The sequence below is a fragment of the Crocodylus porosus genome, unplaced genomic scaffold (assembly GCF_001723895.1).
Source record: "Crocodylus porosus isolate Cpor-Errol unplaced genomic scaffold, CroPor_comp1, whole genome shotgun sequence".
In the NCBI taxonomy this organism is placed as follows: Eukaryota; Metazoa; Chordata; order Crocodylia; family Crocodylidae; genus Crocodylus; species Crocodylus porosus.
Genome location: NW_017728906.1, coordinates 177,925,366 through 177,936,227, shown reverse-complemented (window position 1 = coordinate 177,936,227; position 10,862 = coordinate 177,925,366). Strand labels below are relative to the sequence as shown.

The 10,862-nt window shown below is 42.3% G+C and overlaps 1 protein-coding gene across 1 annotated transcript in view; it reads right to left on the bottom strand.

Moving 5' to 3' along the window:
- Positions 1 to 1,048: 1,048 nt before the first annotated feature.
- PDGFD (platelet derived growth factor D) overlaps positions 1,049 to 10,862 on the bottom strand; it is a gene marked incomplete at its 5' end in the record, with an annotated part of 92,663 nt that continues 82,849 nt past the window's right edge. The window contains one exon of the mRNA XM_019528532.1: positions 1,049 to 4,338. Coding sequence (XP_019384077.1) covers positions 4,204 to 4,338 — 135 coding nt within the window. The remainder of the gene's footprint in view (positions 4,339 to 10,862) is intronic.

Here is a 10,862-nt window from a genome sequence, read left to right as displayed (position 1 = left end):
CGGGAGCGCAGGAAGGGGTGGCAGGACCCTGGGGTCCATTCCGGCACATGGTGTTGGAGTGGCTAGCGGGTGGGGAGGAGCGCTGGTGGCAGCAGTGAGAAGGGGCAGATGGGGGGCATGAGCGCAGGGCCTGGGCCAGCGGGGTAAGCTGAGCTCACAGAGCTCCCCCGCCCCTGAACCTGTAGCAGTCTGGTGGTGGCAGCTTGTCTCTGTGCCAGATGCCCTGGAGGGAGCCCCCGCTGGGCAAAGCGGGGCATGGGCAGGTGGGTGACCCCACTTCTTACCCCGTGCCAGAGCCTCGACTCAGGCCCCATGTGGGCAGGGCAGCTGGGGCTGTGCACTGGTGCACTGGTGGCCAGTGGGTGTGGGCTGGCAGGGGCCATTGCGGTGGGGGAACAACGAGGCTGAGAGGAACTGATGCCTTCCCTGGCAGAGCCCACATGGTGCCTTGTTGGGAATGGCCCGGCAAGGGCTGGCAGGAGTGCAGGGCCCAGGATGGGGCTGCAGGAGCGCAGGGTCTGGGTCAGCGGGTGGTGCAGAACCAGTTATCTTTATTCCTATGGGGAACTGGGTTCTGCTTAATGCTCTTTCACTTATCGCTGGTTTTTCCCAGAACCAGTTAGGAGTGCTAAGCAGGAACTGCCTGTAGTTTGCAGCTGGCAAGATTAATATTTATCTTGATATTTTCAGTAATTCACCATTGTGTGATTAGTTGTTTGAAATGTACCGAGGACAAGTTAGGCTTGTGCAGTGGGAATGGGGAAAAGATGTTTCTTGCTTTGGCCTTCCTTGGTCGAGGGCAGGCACAACAGCTGAAAGTGGGGACAGAACCACTGTACACTCTGGGGCACTGGCTTTGCTGCCCACTCACCCTAATGGGAATGTGCTGGATCATTCCAACAGAACACCTTGACCCTTCCCTGATGCACAGTGACTCCCATTACTTCCAGTGGGCACCACTCCTAAATGCTCAATGGATGGTGTGACCTTGCACAAGTGACATCTGATGTGCAGATTATGTAACAATCATTCAAAATCACTTATATCACTTTTTTCAAAAGCAATGTTTATTTTTCATCAAGGTAAGACACATAATGTACTGCATACAATAGGAAATACTGTCCAGAAAAGCTGCTTTAACTGTTATAACCAAAATAATAATATATATATGTATATATATATAAAAAAAATTGCACTTGAGAAATTAATTTCTATCCTAGAAGAATACACTAAATAAAAGGTAGTGAGCTGCTTTGAAATGATGGAACTATTTCTTTTGCTTTTGAAAGTTATATTTATTCTATGGGTTTCCAATTACTTCAACAAAAATGAAGCAGACTAATTTAACTTTTTTAAAGACAATTGATTTTAACTTAAAAATAACATATAAACAGTGTAGAAGCTGTTTCAAACCTACAAAGAAAGAGGAAAAAAAATGGTACAGGGAAAATGCCTGTTTGCAATTTCTGACAATAAATAAAAAAGGACGGTAAAGCTATTTCACCTGCTATGGGTTATGCAGTTTGGAGTGTGGTTTACTGGAAACTTTATGTTCAGTCAGGATAGATATTATCCTTTTTAACATTTTTGGCAGAAAAGGCAACATCTCCATAGCAAACAGTGGCAACTAGTAACAAGTAGGTCATTCGTTTCCAGTAGTGCTTAGTGCACCATGAGAGAAAAGTTAGTTTTTGTGACCAGCTCTGGAAGTATCTAAAATTTTCCAATTTCAAGCAAATGAGAAGTCCCACTGACTTCTTGGGGCCTCTTGCATGATATTTCTTCTGTTTGATGATGTTCTGTGCTGGGCCCTGGTACACTCTTGTTGTCTGTGTTTAATTCAATAGTGTGTTTCTAATGTTCCACTATTAACACTGAAGTTTTGAAGAGCATACAAAATTGAATTTGAGATGCCAGGCATAACTGAGAACTCAGTCTGGTAAGCCAGGGTAAGTTGCCTCAAAGGGATGAGAATCAATGAACTAGGCAAAGCAGAAAGTAACATGAAACCAAACTTCCCATAAAACCAATTTGCTTTAACTAAACCATGGTGCTTAGCCGACCATAGCTTGGCAGTTCAGCTAGGAAGAGCTTGCTGCCTGCACTGTTGTGGTTTCGCAAGTAGGTTCCCCACCCCCCTCAAATTAGCCTAGAATTATGGGGGTGATTGATCAGTCGTATAATTACACCTGAGATAGGAAAAGAATGTAGTCTTCTTTTAATAAAACTGAATTAAGTAATGAAGCTGGCAATCTTTGGTTTCAGTGCTGCTCTTTAAAGTGAATTGCTTTGAAAAAATGATGAATCACTTCCCATTTCAGCTTCCCATCTCAGAGTATTTTAAATAGACATCTGGGAGCCAGGGAGGAAAAATAGATACATATATATAAATATATAAATGCTTAAACAGCAAAAATAAGCCTACCACCAGCACCAACAAAAAAAAACAAACCCTAACCCAAGCACTATATTTAGAATCACAAATGTTCAAATAAAGTACAAAAAGTAACACTCACAATATCTTATATGGTATATTCCAGGATAGATTTGATAAAGTTAGAAAAACAGGTAACAGATTTGACTTGATAAAGAAAGTAATATAAAAAACATGAGAGCACTTTTATAATTGTTCTGGTGATAACCAAGACACAGTGGTTCTAATGTTCTCAATATTATATGATATATTGTGCTATTTGGCTGATTTTGAAATGCTATTGTAAAGTCACTTCTTTCTGAGCAACAAAAGCACAGAGGCAGCACACAGAAAAATGAACCATGCCGCTTGAGTCTGCTATTAAATAAATCTATAGATTCTTGGCCATTAAATGTTCCACCCCATTTTGTCCGTAACGTTCACAATCAAAAGTTCAATTCTCTTCGAGATTTATAATTGCCTATATTCTCCACTGGACCACTTTCAGAGCAGTATCTCACAATCTTTAAAGCTAGTTTAGAAAAAAAAATCCTTTATTTTAGTTAGAGCACTTTCATAACGTTTTGATAGGCATATGAAGCTATGCTATAGCTTTTAAAGTGCATATTTAATTAAAAGGTGATAGAAGAATATTTTGTGTGAATAGTAATTAATGGTGAACATTTTTCAAGATACAGATGTCGATTAATGAGCTAATATGTCTGAACAAAATGCAATCCAAAAGAAAATCAGTGCTGATAGTTTAACAATGGCAATAAATGCTACTGAAGTCAGACAATTAAGATTACTGTATATGGTGACAAAGTTACAGTATTCCTTATTTACCCCCCCCCGCCCAATCAAACCAATATTGATATTAGATCTGTTCTCTAAAGCTAGGACCCAGTTTTGTTTCCAACTTGAATACACATGCAAGAAACATCAGCATTTTCAACAGAATAATGTCCATTTTGACTGTCTACCTAGACAAAAACACAATCCTTGAAACACAGTGAAGAAGAGCATATTCAAGAGTCATATCTTGCTTTCTGCATGGAGACCCTGCCTCTTTAACCAAACATCTTTAACCAAGTGGCAGGGCTTCAGTGGGCTTGATAGCACTCAGGATCAGGTCCTCAGGCAAAGTGTTATATGATTATGATAAATGTTTTGCTGGAGTAGAGACTGCAAGACTTGACTTCACTGTAGTTTTATTTTATTCTATATTTTCCTCGTTATCTATAAATGTACTGAAAAGGGGCAAAGGAAAATTCTTCTTAGGGGATGGATTGAAGTGAATTAACCATTATATGGGTATATTCGATCAAATTCTACCCTCATTTACCTGTGCCACCCAGTAGGCCAGGTATACACGATGCCAGAAATTAAGCACTTGCATGTATGTGTAAATTTAGAAGATGCAAACACAGATATAAGATTATCTTAGTGAACACTTTTTCTCCAGATATGGGATTTAGCTGCAAAACTTTAATTAATTTTAATTGGAATTGTGTTGTTTATCCCCATATTCAGGTTTGAAACTTTCAAACCTCAGAATCTACTGCTAAATGTAATCCTGTATTATCAGATGACACAGAAACAATGGTATGCCTGTTTAGGTGCTGTGGCACTAATCAACATAGCTATGCTGAAACACAGAATAATGTCTGCCAGTTGCAATGTAGGCTAATAGCAAAGTTCAAATTATCAGTTAGAGAAAGTCATTTGAGATCAACCCTGATCAAAATTAAACACCCTTTAAACTGCAAGTAATGTGCCTTGCTCTGTCTTTACCGTGGAGGTCTTGAACTGCAGATGCAATCACAGCGCTCATGATGGTCCAGTTGAATATCCACTAGGGCCATGCTGTTCCTGGTTCTCCCCTTCCTCCTGACATGGCTTAACTCAGGGATGAATTTCAGCACCTGAAGACAAAAGTAAATGTATCTTTTAGAAAATTCTCTCAGTGGTTTAGAATGAAGTAGGTATTTCTTTTGAAAAACATACATACAGAACCTCCTATGGCAGGGAGATACCAGCGCAATATGTTTTGTTCGATGGCACCAGGCCCAAGTTGCATTTGTTCATTCTGGCTTTTAGGTGGGTTGGTGCAGTTAGAGCAGAAACTGGATCCAACCCCAGAGAGAAGAAGCAGCTACATGGAGAGAAGTACTATCAGAGCCCCTGAATATATTTGGTGTTAGAAAGCTGCACTGGCTGAACTAAGGTAATTATTTTGTGCTGTTAGCTCTGCACCCTCTCTTCTACTTATCCTCTGCTGTCATGCTCCCTTCTTGTGTCTTCCAGGCCCCTCTCTCTGCTCTTTCCTTCTCTCTCCAGTTCAAACATTCCTCTGACTCATTGCCTTCTTTTCCTTGTTTCTCATGCCGTGTTCCTCATCTTTCTGTCTGTCCCCTCTCCCTTCACGTTCACCACCATATTTATATCCAGTACAGTGGGTTCAGTTTATTTGGAATCATTAATGTTTTGCACACTGCTAGCCTGTGTTATCAGGCAATCTCATTATTGCTATCCTCTCATGCATCTCTTTGGTGCTTTGTTATGGAGCTCTACACTAGACTTTAAAATCTCTAGGGCACCAATCACTTATTGCTAAATATGTGTAGCTCACCTAAAAGAATGGGGCCTGTATTCTGATTGGGCCCCTGGACACTGCTGAACCATAAGTAAAATAATACCAATCTAAACTTTGGGAAATATGGCACTTGCCAAAGCCAAAATGAAATTGAAGGCTAATATAGCTCTGCTATTGCATGGGCACTTGTATTGTCCTCACCTTGGAGGTCAAACTTGCTTCAGTGCATACACAGGCTGAAAAGTAATTTTTAGATAAACTGTTTTTACAATGCACAGTCTTACCAGGTCTTTATTGCTATCTTGGGGAACAGATTTTATTTTCTGTTAACTTTGAGATTTTTTTTTTGTGTTGTAATTTCAGCTTTTTCGTTCCACTCAGTGAGACTCCACTGCATGGTTTGTCCTGGAGCTATGACAGATTAGATTATTTCTATAACACTATCTTTATCTTGTGTAATTACTTAACCATGGTCATAGTCTTCCTTCACATGCTAATTATGAAATATGTTTCTTTTGGTCTGTCTTTACAATACTGTGTTTGTCTGGGGGTTTGTTTTGCAAACGACACTTACTGGAGGAGTTAATGTCCATGTTCTAAATTAGTAAGGGCCAACCTTTTCGGCAGGTTTCCATATACTCCACAAGTTGCACTCCAATCTCCTTCCCCTGCCTGCTTCCTGCTCTCTGCCCTATCTGATGCTGTGCTGCCTGTTCCCTCCCCAGTGTGCTGGGTGACATGCAGAGAGGCTGCCTGTGCCACTTGTGGTTTACAGGCTACAGGCTGGTCACCCCTGCTTTAAATGAATACACATATTTCTTTGTAAGCTGGTTAGAGCTTCTACTAGGTTCTATATGGTTGGATTCACTAAAAGTGCCCACAGCTATATATGTAGGATGAGGAGTCTAAGGGAGATCAGAGGGAGCTGGCCACTTAATTTCACTGGGATTTAGGCATCCAACTGCTATGACTTCCTTTGAAAATCCAACTGTTGTCCTGAACTGATTTCTTTGACTTAAATGCTGTCTCATGCTGTGCACTACAGGGAGTGAAATCTTGTGTGAGGGGACTACATAGACAACAAAAATGGCAACATGAAAAGATTTCTCTTCTAGCTTGTTCCCCACATTCACCTAATTAGCTTTGTCCTCACTGCAAAAATATCCATGTGGGAAACAGAGACACACCCAGAGAAGGAGAGATGCTGAACAGTATGCTTTCCCCAACTTTAGAAATGTAATAGTAAAGATCTATGGACAGCAAACTAATGCTGCTTCCAAATACTTGCTTCATGCACTGTGTTCCTGCAAGCTGGCAACAAATAATCAGAATAGCACAGCCTGGCCATGTATGGTGACCCCAGAGGGACTGCCCTTTAACATGGCTAGATGGGATCTGATAGAGCCTCATTAAAATTTCAGATCCTGAGCTCTCTGTTGTAGTTTATGGTCCTTATCTCTGACAGTTTTGTATCTCCCTGTAAACCCCATGGACCAGGTTGAGGGGAAAGAATATACCACGTTTTCTCATTAGGTTGTTCTATACTGAAAGATTTGGACAGTGGCAGGAAGGGATGGAGAGAAAAGACTATCCTATTGTGTTTCTGTACACACATAGACTTTTAAATTCACAGTAGTTATTCCAAATTTCTGTCCTGAGACCCAGGTATCAATTACAAGTAATTAATACACTAAAGGAATTTGCTGAAAAACTTGTAATTAGAGCACAACAATTATAAAGCATTTTCATCCACCGATCTCAAAGTACTTTGCAAATAAAGGCAAGAACCATTATCTCCATTTTATAGAAGAGGAATTTGAGGTAGAAGGGGAAAAATACTTATTCAAGGTCATGCAGATCAGTGACAGAGCTGCCTATTTACAATACTTGTGCACCCTAGCCCCATTGCTATAGTATGTGAGCTTCTCCAAATCAGTTACCTTCACAACACACCAGCTTACAGATGGGGATTTGAGGCAGAGGCATAACTGGTAAGGTTTTGCCCTGGGCCAGCATTTGCTGATACCATCCTGCTACAGGGAATAGCCACTACCATGCAAGATATCAGTGAAACCAACACCAAGATGATTAAGGGAGCAGCTGCTGGATAGGGATCCTTTAATGCCCCGCTATTACAGCCACTGCTGTCACTCACAATACTGCCCTGAGTGCCACCAATTGTCATTGCTGGTGGCAATCAACAACAGTAAATTCGTTGGCTACAGTGGCAAAGGAAAGGGGAAAAGGGTCCCTACAGTTGTGGCTGCTATGTTAACTCTGACATCAGTGGCTGTTCCCAATACCAGGACACTTTGGCAAATGCTGACTCTTGCCTTGGCTTCCCACAGCCAGATCCTCATGCTCCTCTGTCACCAGTCCTGACCTCTATCCCTATCCCGTGTGCCACTTCTGTCACAGAAGACACAGTGGTGTGTAAAGTACATACTCCCATTCTGGAGATTCCTCTCTGCTAGGGCTCGGGGCTCATGGCCCACTCTTCTGACCTTGTTATGCTACTGAACTGAGGTACAAAGAGATTAAATGACTTGCCCAAAGTCATAAAAGAAGTCTGTAATAGAGCAGAAAATGGAACTTGACTCGTCTAAATATAAGATCAGCAACCTAATCACCAGACTTCTTGCCCAGGCTCCTAATCACTAGATTAGGGTGTCGCATATCACCTTCCACAAAGTCTATAGCAGAACCAAAAACACAGTGGAAGGTCTCCTAGCTCATACATGTTAACCATAAGACCAATCCTTTTTGACTGTGAGGCTTGAAGAGTAGGACGTTCATGGAATGTAATAACAATGATCAAACAACATAGCAATAAAAAAATCTTCCTAACTTTTTTCCATGTGTCACAGAGCACGCAGGTGCCCTGCTCCTTAGAGCAGGAACAGCTAGGGAGAGAGCCCTAGCAGTGAGTGGGGAGCCCAGCTGCTAGTTGCCAGGGCAGCCAGGGTCACAGGTGCTGGTTGCTAGGGCAACTGCTGGGGAGTCAGCTGACAGGAAGGGGCAGAGCCTGGCACATATAACCCCAGGAGTGAGGCCAGGAAGGCAGTGCTCCACTGGCAGCCATGGGAGAAGGAGCTCTGCTGGGGCAAGTGGAGTGGAGAAGCCTGACGGCCCGAGCAGCTCCTCTCTGCTGTTACAGGTGGAGAATTCCCTGGTAGGGACTGAATGAGACTTTTCGATATAGCCCAGGGGCTTGAGTTTTTATTGTAGATTCATAAGTCCGGAGGACCAGGTGAGGCTATTAGGGGTTGGAGGAGGCCTCATAGGGGCTCCACAGTAGTGTGGGGACCCTGGTGCCAGAGAGGGCATGGTATTTTTGGGGTGCACTGGCCCCAGTCCCAGAGCGAGGGGGCAGCGAGAAGCCCCAGAGCGAGGGGGCAGCAGAGGGCCAGGAAGGCATGGGACAAGACAGGGTGGTGGAAGCCCAGGGAAGTCAAGGAGAAGGGCAAATTACAGCAGGGTCGAGGTCAAGACCACATCAGTACCATCTGCAAGGCCTGGGCTGCAGTGTAGGGGAGAAAAAGGAGCTGCAGATAGGCAAAAACAATGGGCAGCCTCCTGTTAATTACATATATTAATTAATCAATTAAGATAAAGGTATGACAGATGAGTAGGCAGACGGTTGGCCTATAATAGGAGGGTGGAGTCACCGATAGAAAGACTCTAGTAGAGGTACTCCTGTCACACCATGTTACAGTGAAGTTTCTGCTTTCAGGGGTGTAAAATCATGTAATACTGTAAGAGAATGATTGTGCTTAGATGAGATATAGATAATTACTCTTCTGCAAAAGACAGGAAGACTTGCCAATTTTTAGAGAAAACAGCAACATTTGCCAAGTGTGAATTATTTTCAAACACTGACTGCCTCAGTGCAAATAATAAATCACAAAGGACACAAGGACACCTTGCTGGGCCACGTTGCCAGCTAAAACATTAAAGAGCTGAACCTAACAGGTCTGTGAAGATTATTTTGGAGCTGAAAATAGCATCTTCAAAGACACTTATTTTTTTTAAACATACTTTAAAAATCAAGTACAGCTGCCGAAGCTGAACTCACAATAAAAAAATTCTATTTAAAGAATGCTTTCATCAAAATCTGACAATTTCAAATGACTGGCACTTTCAAGATCATGGTTAGGTAGATTTGCCTTTTCATTTTACAGCAAATGAAAGTGTGTGCAGTGAGATGAGAGCAGATATGTGGGCAGTATTTAAGCTAACAGACCTCCTGACAGCTTGGGGATTTTCCCTGTGTTTTATATTAAGAAACATGAACACTGTATATGTGCTTTGCTGATAAGAGTAGAAAAATGAATTGGCAGACACTTTCCCAGACAAGACAGGAAAGCTGTGTTTGAACACTGTGAAAATTGGAATGCTTTAATAGCTGATCACAGAACTGATGTTCAAAGTTTTCAGTCTAGCTTCTGTCTAATAGTCTTAGGTTAAGGTAAATACAAGAGGACTGAAAAGAATAAGGCAGTCAGGCCATTTTTAGTGGCCACAGCAGATGAAAGAAAGTCCTTTCATGTTGGAAATAAAGCTGCTTTTTATTTATTATCTGGTCACTTCTTCAAAAGTGATACACTACTAAGTTAATTAAATTAGTTCAAAGAAATGATGCTATCCTTTAAGTGCATCTTTTTCTGATAACATCAGTAGTATACTTATTGTAACACAATAGGTACATAAAAATGCTCAAGGATATTCTCCAAGGTTTCTTTTTTGCTTAGCAAAAAATGAGTAAATTCATGGTTTTCATGTCCAGCAATCAATATCCAACTGCACTAAGCAAAGCAAGGAGGCCCAGATTTTCAGATTATTGTCTCACAAAAAAATACATTACGACGGCCATAATATCTTTGTCACATATGAAATAGTGACTTAATTATGGCAATAAAACCATTACACTAATAAAACAGAATGAGATGGAAGACTTAACCACTGGGCTGGATTTTGTGTTTATTGAAAGTATAAAAAAACACTATTATGGCCTTGTACCATTTTTCATAAAAATGATTATGTAGGAGCACACTAACTTGCTATAAAGTATTTTTCTTTGTAGACATTTTCGAGATGTAAAGCTCAGGTGTCTGTGGCAACTGTGTAATTTTTCCACCAGGTTGAAGAAAACAAAAAATGAGAATTGTTCCCTATTTTTCTCTGGAAGGGTCTTTTTTTAGGTGTAGTCTATGGAATTTGGATACACCACATATATTTGAGAGTAAACAGTAAATGTATAATAAACCAAAGAAAAGAATCATTAGAAGGTCAAATAGAAGCGGTGCAAATTTGAGCTGGGACTTTTTGCTTCAGTGCACATGCTCTGACATGTACTTCGTTGTGGAGCAAATTGTGCCACTTGGGGCACAATAACCCTGCCTCACTCCTCCTGGATCTTCATCCAGGGGGAGCTAGAGCCCTGGGCCAGCATCTGTGCTGTCCCCAGAAGTATAAAAAGCCACCCTGGCAAGTAGCTCAGGGCTACTAGCTCTCAGCAGCTTCTGGGGCCCCCGTGTGCCAGATGGACTGCTGAAGCAGCCCTGAGAGTTCCCTGCACCCTCTACCCACTGCAGCAGTCTGGCAGTGGGGGCTGCTGCCTGGCTGTCACCTGCTGTGCACCTGCCAGATTTGGATGGGGACTGCAGAGCAGAGCTGCCAGCGGACTGTGGTTGCAGGGTTGGCCTTTGTGCAGCACTACTGCAATGTGTGCCCCTGCCTGGCCATCTGCACAGCTATCACAAGGTATACGGGTCCCCACTGGGGGCCAAATGGCCCCCACAGGGGCTACCACCCCCCTTGCAAGGCCCACATGCCCCACCCCAGCCCCCAAAT